The sequence below is a fragment of the Neomonachus schauinslandi genome, chromosome 6 (genome assembly GCF_002201575.2).
Source record: "Neomonachus schauinslandi chromosome 6, ASM220157v2, whole genome shotgun sequence".
NCBI lineage: Eukaryota > Metazoa > Chordata > Mammalia > Carnivora > Phocidae > Neomonachus > Neomonachus schauinslandi.
The window spans coordinates 148,567,754-148,595,593 of record NC_058408.1 but is presented as its reverse complement, the minus strand read 5'-3'; the positions used below and the strand labels follow the sequence as shown (position 1 = coordinate 148,595,593).

Sequence of the window (27,840 nt, the reverse complement as noted above, 5' to 3'; positions counted from 1 at the left end):
AAGCAGAGGGGATTATGCTAAGTGAAGTAAGTCAAGCAGAGAAAGAAAATTATCATATGGTTTCACTCATATGTGGAATATAAGGAATAGTGCAGAGGACAATAGGGGAAGGGAGGGAAAACTGAATAGGAAGAAATCAGAGAGGGAGACAAACCATGAGAGACTCTGGACTCCAGGAAACAAACTGAGGGTTACAGAAGGGAGGGGGATGGGGGACAGAGTAACTGAGTAATGGGTATTAAGGAGGGCGCATGTGGTGATGAGCACTGGGTGTTATACACAACTAATGAATCATTGAACACTACATCAAAAACGAATGATGTACTATATGGTGGCTAAATGTACATAATAAAAAAATTCAGAAAATTAAAATGGTAAGTAAATCAGTAGTGAAAGTAAGATTTCTCTGGGAATGTTTAAAGTAGTAAAGAAAAGGTTCATGTTGTTGAAAATTTCCTTGACTTAAGTAGTACAAATTTACATGTAAGTGCTGGTGTAGTTTAGGAGGCTCAGGTGATGGGTTGGAAAGGCAGGGTGAAATCTTCTACATACTCATGGTGCTTGGAAGACAAGATCCAGCAAGAACGAGGCTTGCAACAGTCACATGACTGTTTTCCCTCTCACGCCAGATTTTAAATTTTCATGGGTAAGGAAGCTGAAGAGTAAGCTTTAGACCTCCAAAAGATAGAACTGAACCTCTTCTGCAGTCTTTTGGGGTTGAGAGGACAGGGATCTTCCAGACTCTCCATCAGAAGCCTGGGAGGGTCACTCTCAAGGCAGAGGCATTAACTGGAGGTAGGGTGAGTCTTATTAGGAGTGCAACTCAGCCTTGACCCAACTCAATTTCTGATAGGTGAGGGACTGATTACATTGATCCAATCTTGCCCTAGAGGAAAGGCTGCCCTCTCCCTGGTGCAAATATCATCAAGAGCCTCCACGGTATTTTCATATACAATGGCTGTCATGAAATAAAAATTGACTAGACATGCAAAAAGAAGCCAGAAATTGTGACTAACAATCAGGAAACAAACAAAAAATAATAATAAAAGCAGTGTAACAAATAATCCAGATATTGGAACTAGTTGAGAAGGACAAAAATAATTAGGATTGGTATGGTTTTTAAAAAAGCTATAAATGGAGAAATATATGTAGAATTTCAACAGTAGCTTAGAATCTACAAAATAAGGGGACATCCTTTAACTGAATAAAGTAATATCTAATGTTAAGTATTCATTGGAAAGTTTAACAGCAGAATGTAAACAGAAGAAGTTTGGAATAGTGAACTTGAAGACAGAGCAATAGATGAAAATAAAACACAGATAAAAATAAGTGGAAAGAACATACCTAAGCCTATGGAACAGTCAGAAGTCGAACTTACACATACTTGGAATCCCATAAGGAAAGGAGAGAGATTGGAGCAGAAGCATCCTCTGAAGATATAATGGCTGAGAAATTTTTCAGAAATGATGAGAAGCAGTCAGCTCATACTTTCAAGAAGCTCAATGAATCCCAATTAGGATAAATAGAAAATCCCATCAAACTATTGAAAATTAAAGTGCAAGAAAATCTTTCAAACATCCAGAGGAAAAAAGACTTTCAAAGGAGCAAAATTAAGACTTACAGCTGACTATGCAATGGAAATACACCAGCAAGAAGAAAATGAGAAGATATCTTGAAAGGGCAGAAAGTAAGAAAAACTGCCAACCTACAATCCAGCCCAATGAAAATATTCTTCAAAAATGAATGAGAAATAAAAATGTTAAAGACCAAACAGAGGTAATGAAACTCATCTGCAACAGACTCAAGACTCCAAGAACTATGAAAGGATGTGCTTCCGGTTGAAAGAAAATGAACCCAGATGGAAGCACAGAACTGCAAAAAAGAGCAAAGAGCATGAAAAAGTCAATAGGTTGGTAAATCTAAAAAGTATTGATTGTTAAACAACCGTGACAAGATGTTTAAGGATTTACAACATATGTAGAAGAAGAATATATGACACCAGTAGTACAAAGGGAAGAACAAATGAAATTAAACTGTCATAATATTTTTGCATTGTTCTGAAAGCAGTAAAGATTCCAATTTAAGATATAGTATAGTAAGTCTGGAATGCAGATTTTAATCTCTAATCACTAAAATAAATATACAAAAAATAAAAGAAGCTATTAGAGGGGAAAAATAGAATAGGAAAAATACATGATTTATTTTTTTAAAGGAAAGGATAAATAAAGTGCTAATGGGACAAAAAATAGAAGGATGATAAACTTAAATTCAGCTGTGTCAATAATTATATTAAAATTAAATGGGCAAATTAAAAAACAAAGATTGCCAGGTGGAGTTAAGAAACCAAACTCTCTGTATGTGATTTACAAGACACACTCTTTAAGTATCAGCACATATAGAAATACAGACATTTCTATAGATATAAAGGAAAAGGATGAAAAAATATATATGCTATGCAAACATTAATCAAACTCACCAGTTGTAATAATATCAAATACACTAGATTTAAGACAAGAAGCATAATTAGAAATAAAGAGAGATATTCATAATGAAAAAGGTGTCAATTAACCTGCCATAATTCTATTTGGAATCATTTCCCTTCAATCTGAAAAATTTTGTTAGAATTTATTCAAAATATATAACACAAAAATTAGTAGGATTTAGAGGGGAGATAGGTAAAACCATATGAGAGTGGAGGTGTTTTTAAAATAAACTTGGAGGGCGCCTGGGTGGCTCAGTTGGTTAAAATAAACTTGGAAATAAAACAATTAAAAAACAATGGAACGTACCTATTTTAAGTATACAGTTTAATGAATTTTGACAAATGTGTGCACCCATCATCCCCAAAATTTCCTTTGTAGTCATTCCTCTCCATTAACCCTGGCCCCAATCTATTCTTTGATCCCTAAAGGTTATATATTTCTTTTCTAGAAATTAATATACATAGAACTATACAATATGTACCCTTTTGTGTCTTCTTTTGATTAACATAATGTTTTTGAGACTTATTTGTGTTGTAATTGGTGTCATCAGTCCATTCCTTTTTATTGCTGAATAGGAACTCATTGTTGGATATGCCACAGTTTGTTGATGGACTTTTGGATTGACTCAAGTTTTGAACTAATAAGAAAAAGGCTGTTATGATTATCCCTGCGTAAATTGTTGTGTGGACATATATTTTTATTTTTCTTTAGAAAATATTTAGGAGTGAAATTCTCATTTCAAATGGTAAATACACGTTTAGATTTCCAAGAAGTTGTCACATTGTTTTCCAAAGTAGTTGCACCATTTTGCTTTCCCACCAGTGGTGTATGTGCATTCTATTGATCCAACTCTCACCGACACTTGGTATTCTCAGTCCTTTTAATTGCGGCCATTCTAATGGATGAATATTTGTACTCATTGTGGTTTTAGTTACTTAATATCTAATGAGATTGAACATTCTTGCATGTACTTATTGGCCATTCAAATATTTTTGGGGGGTTTGGGGGGGTAAATATTCAAAATGTTTTGCCCATTTTTAATTGGGTTGTTTATACTCTTCTTCTTGGTTGGTAACAGTTCTTTATTCTGGATACAAAATCTTTGTATTGCAGGTTTTTCTCACTGTGGCTTAACTGTGTATTTTCTTAATGATGTCTTTTAAGGAGAATTTTTAAAATTTGAAATCCAGTTTATCAAATAATAGTATTTCACTTTCTATGGCCTGTCATTTTCCATCCTTTGACTTTTAACCTAGCTGCATCTTTATATTTAAAGTCCATTTCTTGCTGACATACAGTTAAATCTTGCTTATTCAGTCTGACCACCTCTGCCTCCTATTGTAGTGGTTGCTATTTATTTTCTACTTTTCCATTTGTTTTTATCCTTATTTTTCCTACTTTGTTTTAATGTAAAGTTTTGTTTTAGGGTTTGTTTTGTTTTGTTTTAGTATTCGATTTTTTCTACATTGTTGGTTTCTTAGTTCTTTGTCTCCATTGGTTTTATTACCTTATTTATTTATTTTTGGGTGTTTATGTGCAGCATAGTCTTTCTCAACCAGAGTTCTGAACCACAGAAGACAAAAAGTGATTTCAGTGTCTGTTTTCTCAATTCTCCCAAGAATGGTACATAACCAGCACCATTCTCAGTGTATAGAACAGAAATGAATTCATCATGTATAATGGATATCTTAAGGCATTACAACTTAATCTCTGGAGGAAATCTGATTGAGAAAAGCTGTGGAAATACCAGTATACTTCTTTAACTTATTCATAGTCCTCTGTCAAATAATATTATACCGTGGTGGGAGAATTTAAACATACGCTTTGGCCTAGGATCTTTACCCTTCTATGAACAAGCCAATTTGAGGTATAATATAATGGTGTTCTCACAATTAGGAGAAGCAAGGTGAGGCATTACCTTGCAGATAATGAAGGAACCTCAGCCACCCCGGGTAAAGATGCTTTGCTATGCACGGTTAGTCTGTCTCAAGCTGGGTATGCGTGTGTGTGTGGTGGGGCGGGGGAGCAGTATTCAACCATATTGCTTGTTTCCCTGTTTTGCTGTATAGAAATAATCTCCCTTTACCATTGTCCCTAGTTTTGCTCAAACCATTATACCTTGCCTCAGAAAGTCCCCAAGAGCTAGGAATAGGATAAGACCGTCTTTAATTGCCCTGAGTACCTTGAGGAGAAAGTGCTATATATGAATTTTCTCTTCTTAGGGAGTAATCTAATGACCTGTCTTGGGAAATGACCTGGGACCCTTGTGTAATCTGTACATTATTCTTTCTAATTGGATTTCTGTAGTTATTTAACTATTGCCACTAATCAAGACCAATTTAATAAAAAGGAAAATGAGTGTTTTGCTTGGAAAAGCTGTCCAAAGATGCTTGTATTTTTCCAAAAACAGTGACAACAGCTGCTGTTATTTTAGGGACATATATAGGTTAGTGTGAGCAACTGGAAATACCAAAGGATGAAAAGCACACTGTGATGAATGGGGATTTTACCAAGTGACATGTGAAAAGGAATATCTATGTTGCCTGAAGCAGCAGTGGTCCCATTGTACTTAAAGAAACATTAATTTCATATATGTAAAAAATACTTAGCCCATCAAATATAAGAAATGATCAGACCAACCCCCCTTCCCACTCCCCTATTTCTATGCATACATCAGTGTCCAGGCACTCAGCTTTCCACTTTGTCCCTCCCTGGGCTTATATTCTCCTCTTACCCTTAATGTGCTGCCCATTCCACAGGTTCTCCACCTCTCCTCTTGATCCTCTCTCATATAGATCACCTTTTCTCTAGCATTCTAGCCTGTGTGCTCAACTAGTAGAAATTGGAAGTCATGAGGATTTCATTGCCTTAAGACTCAAAAATACCTTTCAGACATTTATAATTCTGAAAAGACGCATTCTTTGGTAATGGTGTGATGTGTATTGCCTATTTAAAAACCTTTGTCTTTTTTTTCTAAAAGTTATTTTTCAGTGGTGATTTATAACTGAACATAACAGGATCTTCTTCATTGGTGGTTTCCTTTTTAAAAACAACTGAATACAAACTGACTTTAGATAGGAGACAACTGTGCTTTTACTTAAATTTATAGAGATCATTTTAAACTCTTAAGACCTTTTCTGTCCTCCTGTACCTTGGGCCTCTACTCATTATCCTAAGTGTCCTCATGCAAGGGATGAATTCTTCCCATCTGTCTGCATTCTGTTTTATCAAAATTCTGTTTTTGCTAAAACTCATTTGTCATTCTCCAAAGATCATAAAAGACCAATTATTTTCTAAAAAATGTTGACTTTCTATCTTCAGCCCAAACTCCGTGAGATTGCATGCAAAAGGAAGACGGGTCCAGAAGCACATCTGTGATCCCAATAACAAGTTATTGAGGATTTAATCTGAGCCCCCAGCTTATAGAAAGATAGTGTGCATGCTGGAGGCCGATCTTTCCAAGTCTGGCACAGAAACAAACATGGTGAAGCAGCATGAAGAGTTTGGAATGATGAAAGCGTGGGGGTAGGGTCTGAGGAACAATGAAAGAATTATGCCAAATGATTATTTGATTTAAGCATCAGAATTGGATGACCCTGAGAATCCCTCTGGAGAACATACTACAGATTTTTGCTTCTCCAGAGAATGTTGAAATTTTAGATAAGGCCAGGATGTTTTCGTACACTATTTGTACTTGAAATTTTTCTTAAGTGGCTCAAGCTGTCCCATGGTCATGATACATGCTATCCATGTATGTTCCTTAAATTTGAAATAGATTAAGTGATTAAGGCCTGGTCACAGAGTATAAACTAGGATTAAAGAGGCAGAGTATTAACTGTGCCTTTAAATTAGGAAAGACAACAGTGTTTACAAAGGGCGATATTGTCCACTTGAATGAGAAGAGAGTGGACCAGTGTATTTTCATCTTCTGAGTATTTCTCAGTGGACCCATAATGGTCCCTGGCTTTCTGTTGCTCAGGATTAAATACAGACTTTTGATCATTGTCCTCAAATCTTCCTGCCAAATGGTCACACCCTGCAAGTCCTGATCTGAAATAAGTATACCTCCCCCTCCAAAAATCCACTGTTCCAAGTGTACCAACCACCCCACTCCTCACCCCCATGTTCCTTTTGCCTGTCTCCAAGCTTTTGCACATTTGACTCAGAAACATGAAAGTTTTCCTTCCACTCTCCCCAGCATGCCCTAATCTTCCTTTAAATGAGAACTGAAGACTATTCTTAGAGAAAACCTCCCCAGATTAAATGCACATTAATCTCTTTTCCAGTGTATCGTCATTTCTAGGGCTGAGTGAAACTACATTCACACTGATATAAATTGAATGTAGCTATATTTTGGTAAGTTTTCTCCCATTCAAAGGTGACTTTAAAAATACATAAGACATCTGTTTGCATATGCACATAAAATAACGAGAAAGTGTGCTATGTAATCCAGTAGGTTATTAGTACTTATTAAGTTATAGACCATCTGGTTAAATACGGCTATTCATGAAGAAGACTTTAATACCAGAGTTTCTCAACCATGGCACTGTTAATATTTTGGACAGGATAATTCTTTGCCGGGGGACAGGGCCTGTGCTATCCTGTGCTTTGTAGGATGTTTACCGGCATCCCTGGTCTCTACCCACGAGATGCCAGGAGCACCCCTTACCAAGTCATGAGAACCAAAAATGTCTTGACACATTACCACATGTCCCCTGGGGGCAAAATCACCCCAGGTTGATAACCAGTGATTTCAACCTACCTATTGAAAGAGTCGCTTATTTTGAATACTTGTTTTTTGTTGAGCAGATGAAAAGGGAAAGACCTGTTGACAGAAACCTCTGGGCTTCCTCAGAAGTTGGTCTTTTTCATCAAGATATGGTTGTGGAGTCTCATGAAAGATGCTAGCAATGTTTGTATGTGAGCAACACTTAATCTGTGGACGTGTGAAAAGAATTACACACTCAACCTGTAGAGACTTTTACATCAGGGTTTTAAAAGTTATTTTCAGGGGCGCCTGGGTGGCTCAGTCATTAAGCGCCTGTCTTCGGCTCAGGTCATGATCCCAGGGTCCTGGGATCGACCCCCACATCGGGGTCCCTGCTCAGTGGGAGGCCTGCTTCTCCCTCTGCTTGTGTTTCTGCTCTGCTACCCCTCTCTCTCTGTCAAATAAATAAATAAAATATTTTTTTTAAGTTATTTTTATTTTTCTGTTAAGAATTTTATTCCCTAGTCAGGTCAGTTTTTTTGTCTTTCCTATTCATAAAATATGAGGTCCTTCATTTTAATAAGTTCTGTAGTAACTAAAATCAGGGTCTACGGTACATATAGTGTATAAAAACATCCTGGCCTTATCTAAAATTTCAACATTCTCTGGAGAAGCAACAGTCTATACTATGTTCTCCAGAGGGATTCTCAGGGTCATCCAGTTGTGATGCTTAAATCAAATAATCATTTGGCATAATTCTTTTATTGTTCCTCAGACCCTACCCCCACATGCTTTCATCATTCCAAACTCTTCATGCTGCTTCACCATGTTTGTTCCTGTGCCAGACTTGGAAAGTTCGGCCTCCAGCCTACAGACTATCTTTCTATAAGATGGAGGCTCAGGTTAAATCATGGAAGCAGTATTTCAGTCTTATAAACCTGTATCTTGGCCATACATTATATATAAACATGTGATTGATCATTTCTCTGTAAAAATAATCTTTCCCTCCAAGTTGTTAAATTTTGATACAAATATGTGCAGAAGTTATTGCCTGAGTCAAGAGAAATAACTCTTCACTCCGAGGTACTGAACTGGTAATTGAGAAGCAGGAAGGAGTCCCTCTGAAAGCATCAGCATTGGCCTTCTCACCTTTGTGTATTAGCAGGGCCCCAGTGCCAAGGTTAATCAGGTGGGATGGGGTCAGGCAGGTGGAGGGAAGACGCAGTCTCCTGCCTTCCTCTCTAGGCCACCTTGGCCCCTGACCTCAGTTCTCCATCAGGGTGAGAGGACAGCAGCTGTGCATGATTATGACTGATAGCATTAAATGGTTAGAAATCCTAGTGAAATTCTTCCAGCTATAGAATGTTGCATGCTGACATCTTAAATAGAAGATTGCACATCTCACAAATAAATTCAAAATATTTTAGTCAACAAAGGCGTAGGGAATGGGAAAGAGCATTAAAGGGAATAATTTGAAGATGGTAGACTGATAGTGGTATAAGGATATGAGAGAAAAAAGCTGAGTTAATGGCAAAAAAACATGAGCGAGAAAGAGTAACATGCATCAGTTCCAGTTAGCATTCATATATATGGTATTTTCTTTTTTAAAGAGGCAGGGCTGCTTAGTAAAAAACGTATGGTAGAGAAACAGAACCGAAGTTCAGCTCTGTCCCTTATGAGCCTGGTGACCTTGAGCAAGTTGCGAGTAACCTCCCTGAGGTTTTCTTCTCCATCGATAAAGTGGGTGTCTTTATCTCTGTGGTCCCAGTTCCTACACAGTGTGAGGCATGTAATAGATGCTTAATAGATTTGTTGAATAAATGCATGACAACAAAGAAAGGTGTAGCCAGAAGAAATCTGGACTACATCTCTAGTGACTAAAGTTCCAGATAGAAACACCAATACCTGGGGTCACGAAAGCTGCTTCTTCTGGTTGAACAATATGTCTCTGGAAATGAAGTCGTTGAAACTGTGTAAACTCCTGTAAACTCATTCATTGGGTTATATTTGCTTCCTGTCTCTCTTGTTATTGTTGTAACCTGCCTTTAATTTTCTTTTTTTTTTTTATTATGTTCAGTTAGCCAACATATAGTACATCATTAGTTTTTGATGTAGTGTTCAGTGATTCATTAGCTGCACATAACACCCGGCCTTTAATTTTCATTTAAAGGTTCCCACACGTTAAACTTCATCTCTTCATTTCGTTCTGCATCTCCAAGCAACTGTCAAGGGTAATTTTTCTTTTGTCTGAAGAAAAGCCCTTAGTATTCCTTTAATGCAGTCTGTCGCTTTTGAATTCTCTAAATTTTTATGTGTCTGGAAATGTCTTTATTTAACTTTCAATTTTGAAGGATATTTCATGGGATGTAGAATACTAGGTAGGAACTATTTCCTTTAAGCACTATAATATATTCCGTTGTTTTTCTGTGATGTCATCTGCCAATTATTGTTGTTCCTTTTAAGATGCTATATTTTTTCTTCATCTCTGTTTTTCAGAAATTTTACTCTGTTAGGTAAAGGTGTGGTTTTTCCTTATATATAGTACTTGGGATGCATGGTGTTTTTTAAAATGTAGGTCTTGATGTCTTTGCCAATTTTGGAAAATTCCTCATTATATTTTGTTCAAATATTGATTTCACTGTGTTTTCTCCTGTCTCATTTTCTGTGCCTCTGATTGCACATGCATAGACCATTCACCAGATCCTGTAGGTCTCCTTAGCTCTTTTCTAAATTCTTCATCCTTTTGTCTCTCTGCTTTAGTCCTGCATATTTTCTTCTGACCTATTTTCCACTCTACCATTTCTCTCTTCAGCTGTGTTTAAACTGCTATGGAACTTTTTCATTGAGTTGTAATTTCCAGTTCTAGAATATACAGGAATTTTTAGTTCTCCCCTGAAAGTTTTGTTTTTTAACTTCCTGAACATATTAGCATAATCATTTTCATGTCTGTTTCTGTTGGCTCCATCAACTGAATCTCCTATAGATCAGTTTCTATTGCCTGTTGTTTCTCCTGATTTTCCGTGTCCTCTTCTTGGTGTCCACTTACGCCTGGTTATTTTCTGAGTGTCAGACATTGTGTATGAGATGTATAAAAACAGTTTGAGACGCTGTACATGGCTCATGTCTAAGCTGGGGCACTCAAGATCAAGGACTGAGCTGCTTTCAGTTTCTGTGAGGACGAGTCTGCTTCTGATGCACACTTTCTCCTAGAGTATAGCATTTCAAAATCCCAACCCAAAGTCCAGAGTCAGAGGGGTTTATCTGTATCACCTTTTAGCAGACTCTGGTATCCAGTTTTTGTCCCCTTCACCCTGTGTGAATCTGGTGGAAGTTCTGCTCAAGTTTCAGACTCTCAACTGCCTCTTTTAATAGCTACAGATGTCATAAGTAGAAAAGTTAACCTCAACTTCTGGTATCACACCATGGGTTTCCTTTTCTACCTGAGTCATGGTTCCATAATTCTTCCTTATTTTGGAAACTCTGTGTTGTCTTCAAATAGAATTTTTATACATTTTGCCCACCTTCTCTGGCTGTTTTCAGTGGGAGGATGAGTCCAGATTATTCAGAGCATCATCACCGGAAACAGAATTTCCCCATTCTCATTCCAGCAACTTAATGACTTCATAATATCATGTCCTGTGGTTCCTGTGTCGTTTTTGTAACCATTCCCCTGGGGTTAACATATTGGTGTTTTCTGACTTTTCAATATACTATGCTAAGTGTCTTTGTGCTTATATCTGTGCATGCTTTTCTGGTTATTTCATTTAGATGAATTCTTAAGAGTAGAATTATTGAATCAAATATATGTACATTTTAAAGGGGTACTATAACTATTTCCAGATTGCTCCATGGAAGGCTGTACCAATTCATACTTGTACCAACTGTGCATGAAAGTGCCCATTTCTTGGCACTTCACCAAGACTGGACTATCATACTTTAATAAGCCTGGCACAGCACCAAGTAGCTACCAGGTTAGGCAAAAGAGTTATGGCTTTTAAAGTTCTCAATAATTTGAAACTATGGGTCAAAACTCATAAAATAAATCAATAAGTAAAATAACAAGGCCTGCAGTTCAAAAAAAAAAAAAAAAGTAAGCAGTTCTAGGATGGGGATCTCGTATAAGAACAGTTGATAGGATAAAGAGGGTAGGGATCATAGTAGATGAAAAGCTAAAGCAGTCCTGGATCAAATTTATAGATCATGAAGGTACAGATCAAGGAGGATAAGGAATCTCACTGTACTCTAAATTAGGTGACTTATATCTGAAATATTACAGCCAGGCTTGCATTTTAAGAACCTGATCCACTTGACGTGATTCCAGAATAGAGTCCAACAATGGTTATTGGTCTATAACCATATCAGGTAGAGAACAGTGGAAAGAGCAGGGGTGTGTAGTTCCTGCAAAAGATGTATTTGGGGGAGGGACTGATAACTTTGCACGACTTTGAAAATGTAGTTCTTTTTTTTATTAACATATAATGTATTATTTGTTTCAGGGGTACAGCTCTGTGATTCATCAGTCTTACACAATTCACAGCGCTCACCATAGCACGTACCCTCCCCAATGTCCATCACCCAGCCACCCCATCCCTCCCACCCCCCTTCACTCCAGCAACCCTCAGTTTGCTTCCTGAGATTAAGAGTCCCTTATGGTTTGTCTCCCTCTCTGGTTTGAAAATGTAGTTCTTTTCAACAGGATATTCAAAGTTAAGGAATAGGAAGTTACCTGCCAAGCATTTTATTTTCAAAAATGTTTTAGCACATATTTCCTGAGGGTTCCCACAAACAGGAATGGATATGAGCCTGCTGTTCTCTCCAGCCACTGCCTTTCATGAAATCTACCTGCCAGGACTTTGAATCGTTTATAGCAGACACAGTGTGTAGATGCATGATTTAACCATGGAGTGTGTGTATGTTTCCCTGTTGTTTAGTGCTTTATCACCATGGTTTCTTCTTAGCTTTTATTGTCAGATGAAAAGAGATTGGCTTGCCTTCTGTCCACTCCACATTCCATGGTTTTGTTTTGTTTTTCTTTACAAACAACACCCTTCTGGATAGGCAAAAAATAAATGAATAAATAAATAAATAAAATACAGTACAGGTGGAATGAAGGTAGGAGCATGTGAATGTTTTTGTGGGGCGGGAGAGAGTCCCCGAGAATTATTGAGAAGGGATTCACTAACCTTTCTTTTCTTAGTAGATAGCTATGATTAACCATTTGGATGAGGTTCTTGTGAATAATTCTTTTTTTCAACAATTCCAGTAGAAGAACGAAAATAAATATGTCTTTATATGTATTTTTGTGATGAGATGTTATGGTTTATAACGAAATGGAAACTAGATTGTAAGATTGGGAATGTTTTGCTGCATTGGAGGGCAAAAATATGTTTTTAGACAAAAGAAACAGAGGTATGATCAATACGAATGGCAGTGTGGTGTAATCCTTATTGTCAATCACATTACGTGTTTCCCATGTGCTAGCCCTGTCCAGCTATTGACATAAACCATGCCATTTAATCCTCCCAGTTGGTATTATTATGATTTACAAGCAAGGAAACAAGCTCAGTGAGGCTAACTATGACTAAGTCACAGAGGTAGTTAGTCATGGGTCTTGGATTTGACCTCGGGTCTTGTGATCCTAGTTTCCTTGAGGAGGTGAGGAAGCTATAATGAGAAGGTGAGTTCTAGTTCAGGGGGAAGCTGTGGTGGACTTAATTGGCCACTTCCTCTTATCTTCTACCAAACACAGATTTTCTATTTATAAAAATGAGCAGGGAAACCTTTAACTTAAACCTGATGACCGTGCAGCAATTTTTACATTTCCTTACTTCCGTGCACCTACAAGTAAGATCTAGTTTTATACTTAAGAAAAATATAGAAACACACAATTTTGTTCATACAAAATTTCTTCCAACTGGTAACTCATCTGAAATCTTTTCTGAACTATTTTCTTTGAAATGATTACAAATAAGATATCTTTCAGCAGGACTTCTGGTATCCCTGTATGACATTCTGTCTCTAGAAAATAAGGGGATTTTGGTTTTCCTTGGTTAAAAATCTTGTGGGTCAGTCACAAATTATTCATACCTATGTGCTACATCTGTCTAGCTGAGTTATCTCTTTTCTTTCTCTTTCACTTTTCGTCAGGTCAGCATTACTTGGTTTTAATGTCCAGTTAGGTTGATTATTCGTCTAGTTTTGCATGGTTGTTGTAAGGTTGTTGATAGGAATGTAGCCATTCTTTCCTCTTCCCATAGGACCGGGAGGTAGCCCTGTGCACTCCTGACTGTCCTCCCAAATGCAAAGCCATGGCCAGCCCCAGTGATGGAAAATGACAGCACTGACTGTGAACTTCATTTTTCATATCCACTTGAAGGCAGCCAGTATTGTCCTGGTAGAAATCCTACAGTTTCCACGGTGGCCCTTTCAGTCCTGCCTCGTTTACACTCTTATGGTTTAGTTCAAGATGGGCTAAGGGAGACCCAAAATAGGCTTGGGTGGATTTGGTGATCATGCATGTGTGATGCTTCCAGGCTCATTCCCGGCAAGGGCTAGGTTTTCTACTTTGGTTCGAAAATAGTGTGTAACAAGGATGAATTTAAACACCTAACTCTGTCAACACAACATCAACAACAAAATAGCCAATATATTCATTTGCTCAGCAAAATAAGGTATTTTAATAAACTTGCGCTTTGTAGCAAAGGTCAAGATTGGTTAGCAGGGTAGACAGCCTATACTTAAGGCATGTAAATGTTTGATGAATGAATGAGTGAGCAATATTTTTTAATGTATTGATCAAGGTAATCAAACAAGCATTAGTTGTGTACTTTGTATGTTCAAGAAGGCAGCACTTGAGGCATCTTGATGATTTCTCAGAGTTGGCTCAGGTTTCAAGGAGCTTATAGCCCTGTGAGCATAAAGCCAACGGACAGAAGCAACTATACCCCAGGCACAATGTGGATGTATAGTCTCCAATGTAGAGAAGAGGGTTCTACCTGAGCACTAGGGAGAGCTTGGGAGGTCAGGAGCATCTCAGGGATCCTAAGGGATGGGGCAGAGTTCAGGAAGTAGAAGGGAAGGCAAGAAAAGAAAAGGCGTGCTCATCCAGTCCTTCTATGCATTCTCACAATCATCCTATTTCTGTCCTCATCCTAACTTTAGCCCAGAGATTCAAGTGAACTCGAATGCCACCAGGGGCCAGGCAGGTGTTGTGAACAAATGAGGCTGGCCAGGCACAGGATGGTAGATTACCTCTGCCCTGGGGCCTCCGTGGACAGACACACTAGGGCATGGTGGGCCTGGGAGAACTGGCAGCTTCTGCTCGGTTTTAGCCCATTTTCACCACCTGATGTGCAAGCCCAGGGTTGCCATTTGCCCCCTATTTTTCCCCTCTGAGAAGCTTCCTGTCCAGATTTGTCTGTGAATTCTCCTGTTAGATGTTAGGAACTAAATCAAATTGACAACACTGGGTGCACGCATTTGGTGCCACACCATCGATAGTTGCAGACTGAGGGGACCTCAGGAATTGCCGCCCCGTGAAACCACACTTTTCTAGCACAGTGGTGTTGAAAACGTGGTGCCCACGTGGGCGGAGTCAGCAGCATCACCAGGGCACTTGCAAGAATCACAAATGCCTGGGCTTCATCCCAGATCTGCTGATGGGCCCCACAGTCGGTTTCAATAAGCCCTCCAGGTGGTTTTGGTGCTCACTCAGGTTCGAGAATGTTTTTTTAGCCTTCTTACTGGCTGGAAAAAAATATCAAGAAAAGAATAATATTTTATGATACATAAAATTATATGAAGGTCAAATTTTAGTTTCCATGAATAAGGCTTTACTGGCACATAGCCACGCTTGTTCATTTACCGTTTGTTTCTGGCTGTGGGTCCACTGTCACAGCAGAGGCAAAGCATCGTGGCGGGGACCATAAGGCCCACCGAGCTTGAAGTCTTTACTTAATACGGATTCTTTATTATCTCGCCCTTTACAGAAAATGTTTGGCAACCTGCTCTGGCACAGTGAGTAGGGGTAGAGGGAGAGTGGGCAGACTCAGGAGTCAGGGATGCTGAGGAAGCCAGGATGTCATACCCAGGAAAGAGGAGAGAAGTATGATTGAGCCCTGCAGTCATGGAGCAGTCCGAGAACAATGTGGACTGTGGGCTGTTGAGAGAGTGACCAGAGCAGAGCTGGGTGGGGACCACACAGCAGGCACAGAGTTGCAGAGATGCATGGGGGGAGGGGGGAGAAGGTCAGAGCTGGGCCACTAGTTTAACGTATGACCGTATGACTGAGAGGAAGGAGTCAGACATGGCTTGTGGGACATTTGCAACACATTTGGGCTTAAGAGAGAGGTTGGAGCTAGGGATTTGGAATTGGGACTCTTCAAGGTAGAGGACAAAGTTGGCCATAAGTGTCACTGGATTTATGACTGGTCGGTTTCACTAATATTTTAACAGGAAGAGAGCTGGACTTGAATTTTCCTTCAGCAAAGCGTACCAATTGAGGACCTCTTTGTCCCAGAATGGAGCTAGGTTGAAGACAGAAAACTGTATCCTCCAGAGGTGTTAAGTCCTGCTGACCCAGGGAAGGGAGGTTCGTGTGGTGGCGCCCAGAGACCCCTGGAGTGCCTGGCTTGCTCTTCTTGAGTCTCAGTTGCCCAGCTGGACCATCCCAACCCACAGCCAGTACTCCGCTGTCCTTCTCCTGACTAGGAGGAGTTTCTGCTCCAGCCGATGCTCCTTTGTTTCTGCTGCTCCCATTTCCTCCTGATTCTGAGGCCCAAACACCCCAAGAACCAGTGTGACAGGCAAGCAATAGGGAAAGCTGGTGAGAGTCACGCTCCAATTTTTGTCTGAAGTTGTGAAATGCGAATTCTCCTAGATCTCTGCGTGGCTTCTAGTGTGAGTTTTCATGGAGCACTTAGAGCATGTTTTATTAAAAAAAGAAAATTAGCAATTAGCTGTAATTCTGTTTGTAATAGAAAAACTTGTTTGCGCTGGGCTTTCGTTAGTACACAATGACTTGGCAGTGCCTCTGAGCGATAGCAGGATTACTTTTTAAAGGGCTTATTATATTCTGTTAATGTTTATTTGAAAGAGATTTACAGCAATGCTTTATAAATGGGCCTCAGTCAACATATGAATGGGATATTCTCCCTGGAAGACAGCTTGCATGCAAACAAACTAACAACTTAAGCTATTAACTCCCTCTGACTGACAGTTTTGATATGGTGTTGTAGAAAAATATGGTACATGAGTGTTTCCAGACATCAAATTAGTTAGATAAATGAACTTTGAATTGAAAACCAAGCTTTCCGGTTAATACACACAGAGCCTGTTATTTTCCGGCTGTGTCTTTCAAGACGAGACAAGTCATTCCGAAAAGCAATGCTCTGTGCTACTTTCTAGTATTATGTCCCTGATATCAGTAAGCAAATCTTAGAAAGTACTTTCTTTAGAATATTTCACATCAAAATGAAGGGCATCCACTGTCTTTTGCGGTATCCCCGTGGGTCTTGCAGAATCTTCCATCCCTTCTGTTGTACTGATCATACAGGTATAAGATCTTCCCATATGGAACTGGCACAGTACCTGGCTCATAACTAGGCCCCCAATTAATGACTGTATAATATTTCTTTTTGAAAACTTGTTAACTTAAAAAACCTTGTTCAGGGCACCTATGTGACTCAGTCAGTTAAATGTCAGCCTTCAGCTCAGGTCATGACCCCAGGGTCCTGGGATCGAGCCCCACGTCGGGCTCCTTGCTCAGTGGGGAGCCTGCTTCTCCCTCTCCCACTCCCCCTGCTTGTGCGCGCTCTCTCTGTCAAATAAAAAGCAAACAAACCCACAAAAAAACCTTATTTAGATCTAAATGCAAAAGACCTAAAAGAGTTGTACTTTGGGTAAATAGCAATAAATAATAAGTGATGGGGCATTTGTCACAGTCACTCTGTGAAGAAGTCTCACTCATGATTGGATTTCTAGAAGACACCTGCATTTTCAGTTTATCGCACGGGATGGTTTCCCAACAGACATTTCCCATTTGAGTTTCATAGTAGTCTCTCCTGATTGTGTCAGTTTCCTGTTGTTGCTGTGACAAACAACCACGGCTTAAGTGGCTCAGAACAATACCCATTGACTAGCTCTCAGTTCTGAGATGAGAAGTCTGGCAGCTCGGTTGTGTTCTCTGCTTCAGATCTCACCAGGCTGACATCAAGGTGTTCACAGGACTGCTGTTTTTGGTGGAGGCCTTAGGGGAGGATCTATTTCTGACTTATTTGAGATGTTGACAGAATCCTGCTCTTCGAGGCCGTAGGGCCGGGTCCCTGCGTTCTTGCTGGCTGTAAGCTGATGGCCATCCCCAGCTTCTAGAGGCCACTGTGTGTTGCATCTCTCTGACCCCAGCAATGAAAGGTTCTGTGCTTTTAAGGAGCCTCATTGTTACATTGGGTCCATCTGCATAATCCAGGATAATCTTCCTCTTTCAAAGTCCTGTCCTTAGTCACATGAGTAAAGTCCCTTTTTCCAACTAAGGTAACATGTTTGCAGGTTCCAGGGATGAGGACATCTTTGAGGCCCCATTATTCTGCGGACCCACACTGATAGACAGAAACAGTACAGTTATCCCTGTGAGGAAACTGAGGCCCAGCAGAGTGGTCAGAGGTGAATTTCAGCAGCCTGATCTCACCATCGTGTCACCGCGCAGCCTTGTCCCCAGAGCTACCATGTCACCACCCAGTCTTGCTCCCAGGCCTCCATGTCACCATGCATCCAACGGAACGGTCCCCACGCCTGGGATAGTTAATAACCAGTAGGTTATTACCAGCAAACAAGTCTTCCTCAGATCCGTCCTACCCTGACTTTGCTCAGCACCCGCCCTCACCTTGACATGGCTCTGATTTCTGATTCTCCCTACCCCCCACCCTGTCAGTCTGCCCTATATTTCACATTGATTTATATAACATCACATCCCCTGCTGCCTCCCGCTCTGTCCGCCTCTTCCCTGATTTGGATTCTTTATCACTAAGGTCCAAAGAAACTGAGCAGGAGGAGCAAGAGGGTGTTAGGAACTAGACATTTTTATCAGTCCCAAGTATAAATGTAAAGAATTCAGCTTCCAGCAAGCGCTACCCACCCTCCTTAGAAGAACAGAATGCAAGTCATAGTCAAAGGCCCAGTGTAAAGGGATCCTCTGTCTGGCCACTTGGGTCCATGTGGGACATCAGTCTCCAGGGGTGAGGCAGGCAGCCCATTAGGGTCAGAGGAACAGACTGTAGGCTTCTGTTTGGGGACACACAGCTCCACCTGGGGAGGAGAGTCCTGATGTCCCTTTCATACCTTCTGACTTGACGTTTATGGCTTTGGGGTTTATTCACTACCCCTCAGACCGCGTTCCTTCTGCCACCTCTGATAGCCTCTGTACCTGTTTCCACCATCCCACAGATGTTTCTAGGTGCTCCTCTTCTGGGTGTTGGGAACAGAATGTGGAACAAGGCCAAAAAATTCCCCTCTCCCTGCAAAGTTTCTGTTTTGCTAGGAGATACCCAGTCAACAAGTGAAATAAACACACCAATAAATGATCACAAATGAGGAATCTATGAAGGGTGGGAACTGGGCATGGGAGAGCAGAGCCCCACTAAGATGGCCCCTGCTTCTCTGAGGCAGCAATGTCCAGCCTGAGACCTAGCACTGGAGCCCAGGGAGGACCTTCATGCAGAGGGTCAGCAGGTGGAGAGGCCTGGAAGTGGGTTGGAGCCTGGCCAGCTCAATGGTGTGCTGGGGAAGCCTGGTGAGCAGGCGCCAGACCCTTCGTGGTATGAAGGCCATGGTTTTATTCTAAGTACAATGGGCTACCGTTGACAGGTTTTAAGAGAGAGCATTGTCTGGGGCACCTGGGTGGCTCAGTTGGTTAAGCAACTGCTTTCAGCTCAGGTCATGATCCTGGAGTCCCAGGATCGAGTCCCGCATCAGGCTCCCTGCTCAGTGGGGAGTCTGCTTCTCCCTCTGACACTCCCCCCTCTCATGCTCTCTCTCTCTCTCTCTCAAATAAATAAAATATTTCTTAAAAAAGAGAGAGAGAGCGCACGTTGTTACTGGGCTAGCTTTGATGGAGAGCTAGCATTGATTTGATTTTCCCCAACTTCCTCTTTGGAATGGATGGAGGGGCCGTAAAATAAGAAATGAATTTTAGATGTGTTAAGTTTGAGAAACCTGCATTGTAGTGTTTTCCAGATTGCTTCCTGTTAAGTCATGTTGACACTGTCTTCTTACAGACCAGTAGTGAGCTCCAGGAGGGGGCAGATGACCGTGTCTGCTTCAGAATCAGCCAATGTCCTCAGCCAGGGAGCACAGTGCACGGGGCACTACGAACCCATCGCATACAGAGGCACGGGGGAAGACTGGCAACATTTCAATGAATCAATAAGGATTTTAAGATGTTTGGGCTACAGCTACAGTAATCTAAAATGAAAATCAAAAATGTCTGCTGCAAATTTAAGCATTAGTGATCACTCCAGCAGCCACAGCATAAAGAACTTGAACTACGAGCATCACGCATGCCAGGGGCAGTGAGGTGGTGAGTTTTGTTGTGGGAAGGGAGAAGCAGGCTGAAAAAAATCTGTAAACCCGTCATGTCACACACATACCTTAAGGAGAATCTGTACTCAAAATAATCCAACATTTTAACCCACGGAAACCTCAAAAATGACATTACCTATATTTCAAAAGCAGTTTTTACCTGAGATTAATATGTGCCCTTCTGCATCTTTTAACAAGGTGTTTGCTAAGGTCAGTTTCCGTCAGAACAAAAATTATCGATGACTCCTGAATAAACATTATCATCATTTATGTAATAAGTAAAAGTCCCCGAGCCAGGGATGCCCCATTATGGCACTGCCATGCCTTCACTCCCTCCTGTGCTGTCCTGCAGTTAATTCAATTTTGCCCTCCCTCAATTCCACGGTGTGCATATCTTCCAGCTCTGGAACCAGCCCACTAATATTAAAGTGGCAATCAAGATTGCCTCTAAATATTCATAGCAATAAATGACTCCCTTGTGCCCCATGAATGCCAAGGCTATCGTCTGAAGCCTTTATTTAGTGCTGGAAGGAAATCTAGTTATTTCAGAGTCCCTCAAATGCAGTATTTTAATATTGTTGTTCTGCTTGAAAAATTAGATCCCTCGAGCTTCCAGTGTCAACAGTTGAGACGAGTGAGTATGGGTCAGAACTGACCATCATCTTTGAAAGGGTAACCGAGAAGCCAGGATGGGAGTGGACTCAGCTACTGACCCTACATTGTATTTTCTTTCCTGTAATTCCCTTCCTTCTGGTGGCTCACTGCCACCTTATTGCAACTTCATGATCTGGTTCAGACTTTTTCTAAGTCGCCAAAAATTGGGTGTTTTTTTAAGGACATGGAAACACCAAGGAGATGATGCTGTGTATCATTCCATCCATCAGAGAAGAAGCAGTTGGAGGCATCCCTGCATCCATGAAAAGTTACATGTATTGACTAGAGATATTTTGTAGCCACCATGGGTGAAATAATTTAAATTCAAGTTTGGGGGGAGCTCCCAATTACATAGATTAAAGAAAGTCAACACATCGTGGAAGAAACCCTAGCTAATTAATAAATCACTTTGAATCATCTGTTCATACTTCCAGTTAAGTAGAATGTGCTGGACAGATGCCCTGTGGTTGATCTCAGAGGGAGGGCAGGGCAACTGAGGGTCCGAGAGATGGGTGGTGGGGTCCTGGCTGGAGCCTTACTTTGCAGAACTGTCTGAAGACAGCACACCATCTGGGGGAGGTTGCCCACATAGTTTCCATGAGGAATTTACAAGAGGAGGGGCCTCAGAAGAAACCAACCCTGCTGACACCTTGATCAGGATTTCTAGCTTCCAGAAGTATGCAAAAATAAATTTCTATTGGGTAAGCTACCCAGCCTGTGGTATTTGGTTATGGCAGCCTTAGGAAACTAATACAAGGGGCTTCTAAGGTTCTGGTAATATTTTTATTTTTCAGCTGAGTGGTAGGTACGCTAATAATTATTATTTTTAAAATTGTAGTGGGGCGCCTGGGTGGCTCAGTCAGTTAAGCATCCAACTTTTGATTTCAGCTCAGGTCATAATCTCAGGGTCATGAGATTGAGCCCTACGTCGTTGGGCTCCGTGTTCAGTGAAGAGTTTGTTTGAGATGCTCTCTTTCTCCCTCTGCCCCTTCCCCCAGTAATAAATAAAGAAATCTTTTTAAAAATTAAAAATAAAATTGTAGTGATACATTTTGTATACTCTTTTTTGGTTATACTTTCCCCAATTAAATGCAGTTCTTTAAGCATTCAATAAAAGACACAGTTCCATTAAGGTAATCAATATATCATTTTTAAGAAAAGGAATGCTATATATAACCAGCACTAGTTCATTATCTCCAATGTATAAGAATCAAAAGAAAATGGAATGGATACATGCTTTTAAACTGAGCAATCTAATGCAGTTAGTGGTTTTGAATGAAAATAGCTCTCTGTTCTTTTTCCCCATTGATTTCTCCTGTACCATTAAATCCCAACTAAAATATACAGATAAAATCTTTTTTGCCTCCCTAGGGAAAAATGTATTCATTTGAAAGATGTTGATATTGGAATGTTATAATAGGTCCTGTAGGGACTTCCTGTGGAATTAGTACAAATGGTAATGTTTAAACTAGCTAAACTCGGAGGTGGGGGGAGGGGTACTGCAAATATTTTATTTTTATTCACAAATATAATTGTCAGGATTCATCTTTAAAATGTGATACAGGTTTCAATATCTTAGGCAAAGACAATTTGTAATTAAAGTAAGTTATTTACACATACACATATATAAAACACATTCAAATATACATACATACACATATATTGGGCACATCTTGACCAAATACTGAGACATATTTTTGTTCTCATGTTTTATTGTAAACTTAATTAATAATCCCATTTTTCTAAGAAATCATTAATAAGTACAAGTTGCAAACCGTTGAGAGAACATTCTATGCGTATTTGTAATTAAATCTCAGTGTCAGAAAATATAGGTAAATTTAGGCAAAAGTCCTTGTGACAGACTCAAAAGCAAATCCAGGACTTGTAAGCACCTTTACGCACTATATTAAAATTTAAAGACATAATGTGTGTTTAATGTTGCATAGGACGGGAATAGTAATATTAATTTTAGAAGTTCAGCACTTAGAAACCCATAAAATTCTTATAAACATCAGATAGTGTCAAAATATGTCAATTACAGTGTGTGGCTTTTACAAGATTCTAGATGTTTGTGTTGTCATTTGCTAGAATGAGTCTATATAAAACAAGATCTGTTTAAAATCAGAAAATATAGATAAGCATTTCATTTATATGGAAATTTACCAGTTTAACTCTCAAGCTTAAGTAACTCCTTTAAAAATAATATGACTCATCAATTAAAATTGAGAAGAGCTTTCTTAATGTGCACTTAAAAAACCACTTGGGTTTGCACCTAATTATATCCCCTGAAGGCACCAATATTTAAAATAGTCTATTACTCAGGCAGCAATTGGATGATGCAAATTTTACATCTTTTTTTTTTTTTTTTAAAGATTTTATTTATTTATTTGAGATAGAGAGAGAGAGAGATAGGGAGAAAGAGCATGAATGGGAAGGAGAGGGAGAAGCAGGCTCCCCACAAACAGGGAGCCTGACACGGAGCTCAATCCCAGGACCCCAGGATCATGACCTGAGCCGAAGGCAGACGCTCAAACGACTGAGCCACCCAGGTGCCCTGCAAATTTTAGATCTTTATTATTGACTCAGAGATGCTCAATGAAGATGGAAATGTCTGAACTTTCTGTGAAAGTAGGAACGTTGTCGCTCTGCTCTGTCCAACGGGGACTGCCGACTAGTCACATCTTGGTATTGAGTCTGAAATGTGTCCAGTGAGACTGATAAACTGATTTTTAAATTTTATTTCAGTTTATTTAAATGTAAATTCATATGTGGCTAATGGCTACCGTATTCAACATCGGAAACTATCCAGATGTGCAAAGGGCAGCCCTGACGCTGTCCCAGTCCCATGGTATGAGTGCATGCACGTTTTAACCTTTTCCCAAAACTCATGTGACCTTCTGTTGTTAGGGTTTTTGTTTAAATTTGTTTCATTTCAACTAATGTTGGATGTTGGAGCTTATACTCCATCTTCTCTTATAACATAGTAACATGTTAGTTGATCCATAGTAGAGATGAAATGCTATGTTGTAAGAAAAGTCCCTTGAACTCTGAAGTTATGATAGTGTCTCTTAACACTGGAATATTAGAACACCACAAATAAAGGTCTTATTTTCACTATACAAGCATGAAACTGAAGGAACTTCCAGAGCAAAGGCAGGCGAAACCACAACCACTGAGATCGGCAGCACCAATCTCCTGCGGTGATGACGTTTGCGCAGGACTGAGCCGCCGAGTGCAGTCCTGATGTGGCGGTGACCGCGGGGAGTTGGGCGCCCTGGAGCTTGTGGTGCAAGCTCCACCTGATGACCCAGCTCTACTCTACTTTGCTCCTTTTAAGCCCCTAAGGAACCTTAATTCCTGCCCTGGGCTTTGATGGCGTTTGGCCCTTCTTCAGGTTGACTACATTATTTGTGCATTAACCCCGTCTTTGCCCTTCACTTGTCACCCAGACAGTTGTTTTTAAAAATTGTTTTTAAAATGATTTGTTTTTAAAAATCAACATTGAAAATTTTAAATTCTCCTAGTGAGAACTGCCCCGTGGATACGTAGAACCCCCATTTGACATATGCTGATCTGGATAAGGAGGGGCTGGAAGTGACTGTTCAGAATCACTAGGAGTACACAGCAGGGAAGGGGGCAGGGGGCTTCACAGAATACCTTTGAGTTGGCAAGTCGATTTTGACTTGGGCAAGGACTCTGAATGATTGGGCTCACAGGTAGGAGTGTGCCACACATTGAGGTAAGGGTGTGAGTTAAGGGACATGGTCACACAGGTACATTCTCAGGTCAGGGCAAGAAACTCACTGGGATTTCTGGGGCAGAACAGAAAAAATATAGTTACCTGTCCCCACTGACAGATGGGCACACATGAGTGGGGTTTCCTGGAGCCCAGAGGAGAAGGAGGATGTCTGCCTCGTGAGAAGGAGAAGAGATTGGTTGAGACATTCGCCCTATTCATTAATTCCTTCATTCACCATAAGTTAATTGGGCTTCTGTTACTTATCTGGCACCTCTGTGGACATAATAAGCAAGTAGATCTACAAATCAACATACTGAGTTACTACAAGTAGGAAGGAAGTTCTTCCTTCCACAAGGAGGGAAAGGACAGGAGACTGGAAGAAAGCATGCCTGGGAAGAGGGGCACGCAATGAGACTTAGGAGCAAGGTGAGGTTTCCTTGACTTACTGACATTAAAGCTGGTACCGAGTGTAGGACCTGGAGGGAGAGCATTCCAGGCAGAGGGAACAGCATGCAAAGATCAGCACTACAGAGGAGCTCATTGTGTTTGAGCTGCCGGTGAGGCCCGTGTGAGTGAGGACGAGAGCCATACGGGCAGCGCTGGCCACATTAAAGAGGTGGCATCTTATCGTGGGACACCAGTGCAGTCTCCCTAGAATCAGAGTTGGGTTGATGAGGAGGTGTTTTTGAAGATAAGCTTCTGCTGCCATTGGAGAATGAATGGGAGGAAAGCAAAGGTAGATATGGAGGGACCCAGGTTAGGAGGGCATTGCGGTAATCCCGATGAGAGGTGGAGGGGTTTAAGACGTAACAGGATCTGTGTTTTGGAGAGCAGCCCTGCAAGACCTTTTCATGGATTAAGAGGAGCTGGAGAGGGAGAAGGTTTTAGGCAGGACTTCACATTTCTGACATGAGCAGCTGGGGAAGTGAAGGTGCTATTTATAGAGACAGGGAAACTGAGGGACGAATTCATTGTGGGAGGTGGGGGTAGTCAAGAAGGATCTCAGGGGTATGTGCCCAAAGGAAAGGGGTCCAGGCCACATTCGTGCCATCCCGGAGGGTGGTGCATCCTCCAGACTATGATCCTGGTTCACCTGGTCTCCTCTACTTGGGATATCAGAATGGTCCCAAGAAGAAAATGTATTTTTCTCTCCCTCTATTGAATATGCCTTCAGAACATTCAAATGTTGGCAAGTCAATGTGAAATGTGTTTCAGCTGATTTCTCTTATTTATCTTTCAGAATCATCCAGAAGTGTTGAATTTTCGAATGCAACTGGAAAGCAAAGAACTGATCGTACATCTGGAAAGAAATGAGTAAGTCACGTTAATTCTTCTGTACTGTGCCATGGGAGAAAGTTAGGAGCTGTGGGTTCAAAGTGCTGTGTAATTTACATTGGCATTTAGAGAAACAGAATGAAATGCACGGATTCATAATCCCAATTTGGATCTGAGGCTGGAATTAACTTGAAAAAATGAAGTGGAAAAATGAAGAATTTTATCACTCTAAAAAAAAGCTTTGTAAATCAGCAGGTTTTTCTCATAGTTCTGATGTTTCTTTTTCAAAGCCTGATTTGTCAAGGATAGAATTTAAGCATCTTCTGTTCAAGTAATAGCGTTCCATAATTAGTTGACTTTTCACAATTCCTGGCTTATATAAGGAGAAATAGCTTCAAATGAATAGAACCTCTATTTTTTCCCTGAGAAATACCAAGGGTTTATTTATCTTTCAGAGCTTGTCTCCAGTGGCACAAAGTATTTATTTTATCTTTTTATTTAAAAATTTGACCTTTTTTTGTGAAACTATCTAAATTTCCAAAAATGGCATTATATTTTTTTTTCCTGGAGCAGATGGATATTATTACGTATTTTGTATGACTTCCCAGTAGAAAACTGTCTGCTTCGAGGCGTAAGTAACACAAGCCCTGTTCTTGTCATCCTTTATGCCCTGGCAGCCCCCTGGGTTCCTTAGACCCAGAAGACGCCATACTATTCTATTTGATTAGTACCAGGAAAGATCTGCGTGCTCATAATAAGTAATTTGTATTTAAAGATGTAAATGAAGTTAACCATGTCCTGCTTGATTCGAAACAGGAGTTTCTATCTTCTGGATAGATAAAACTTCTAGAAGTTTCTATCTTCAGAATCACTGGTGCCTATTCCTCACCCATCAGTGAAATGCAGACTTTTTGCTGATGTGATCATGTAGATGAGAGAGCTTCACTGGGCTGAGCTCTTGCCAGAGACAGATGTCACAAAATCTGATTCTGTCTCCATGTGAACAGATCCGATCACTTACGGTATCAGTGCTTTGATTTGAGGGTCACAAGCAAGTCAGATCAATGGGGTCACCATGGCCAGTTCTCCCATTCCCATCCCGTATCTAATACCATGGCCAACAGCAATTTAAAAAAACAGAGATCCATGTAAATACATACATTTAAAAATAAATATGCTTAACATGAATATAGGTAAAATAGGATAGCAACCTGCCTTTTAATATATCTTGTATGTTTACTCCTCACCATTAAACGGATTAAAGGCATGTGTAAGCAATAAATGATGTTTTTAGCCTTCCTCATGACTTGATGGTCTTAAAATAGAGGTTCGGGCACATGTCTTGAATGAACAGGGAGCTGAACAGAAACCTCTGTGTTGCCTTTGATATGTCTCTCTTAGCCAAGTAAATACGTTCACGCTCTTTTTCTTTTTTCATGTGAGAATATGGTGGGACATTTTAATTTTTGTAAATTGCTGTTTGTATGTGGTTTTGAAATATCTCAACAGACGAAACTAGGTATTCCCTGAAAGATCAAAAGAGAATAGGGCTTCTGGTGGAGATGCATGGCCTCGATGGGGTTTTAGGATTGCTGCTGGATTTGGGCAACCACTCCTTTTGTCAGAGTGTTGGGGGATGTGGTGAACACCGGGAGTGGTGCCAACTGCAGACCTGTAGATGGTGGTAGGACGGCAGGTAGAGGAACAGAAATCAACTTAATAAAAACCTTAATCTATTTGTTTTTACTCTAAAAGGAATACATGTCCAGTGCAGAAAATTGAAAATTGTAGGGGAACAAAAGATCAAAGGGCCAAAAGAAAATACTTCTATTACCAAACACAATCCTGATGAATATTTTAGTGATTGTCCAAAGACATGTTTTCCTTATAAATAAGCTTTGCTTGTTTTGTCTTCCTAGCGGATATTGTGGCCTGTGCGCAATTTGATAACTTGCTTCATTTAGCTTTATAATGGACATGCTTTTCCATATAGAAATGCAGCTCTTAGCGCCCTTCTGGTTCTCTGAGTCTCTGAAGTGGCTCAATAGCCTCATTTGTGGTTCTTTTTGAAAATGGTTTCTTCTGGGCGCCTGGGTGGCTCAGTTGGTTAAGCGACTGCCTTCGGCTCAGGTCATGATCCTGGAGTCCCGGGATCGAGGCCCGCATCAGGCTCCCTGCTCGGCAGGGGGTCTGCTTCTCCCTCTGACCCTCCCCCCTCTCATGTGCTCTCTCTCTCATTCTCTCTGTCTCAAATAAATAAATAAAATTAAAAAAAAAGATTTAAAAAAAAAAAAAAAAAGAAAATGGTTTCTTCTACTAGGGCAGGTAGTATAATACACAATGACTATTTGACAGTGGCTAATTTGTATAAAAGATCATTTAAAAAGCTGCCTTAATTTGCTCACTTC

At 40.3% G+C, this 27,840-nt stretch overlaps 1 protein-coding gene across 1 annotated transcript in view; it reads left to right on the top strand.

The window, feature by feature from the left end:
• ADAM12 (ADAM metallopeptidase domain 12) overlaps window positions 1-27,840 on the top strand; it is a 299,944-nt gene that overhangs the window by 22,876 nt on the left and 249,228 nt on the right. Inside the window, exon 3 of the mRNA XM_021703839.1 lies at window positions 25,398-25,471. Within this exon, the coding sequence (XP_021559514.1) occupies window positions 25,398-25,471 (74 nt within the window). The remainder of the gene's footprint in view (window positions 1-25,397; window positions 25,472-27,840) is intronic.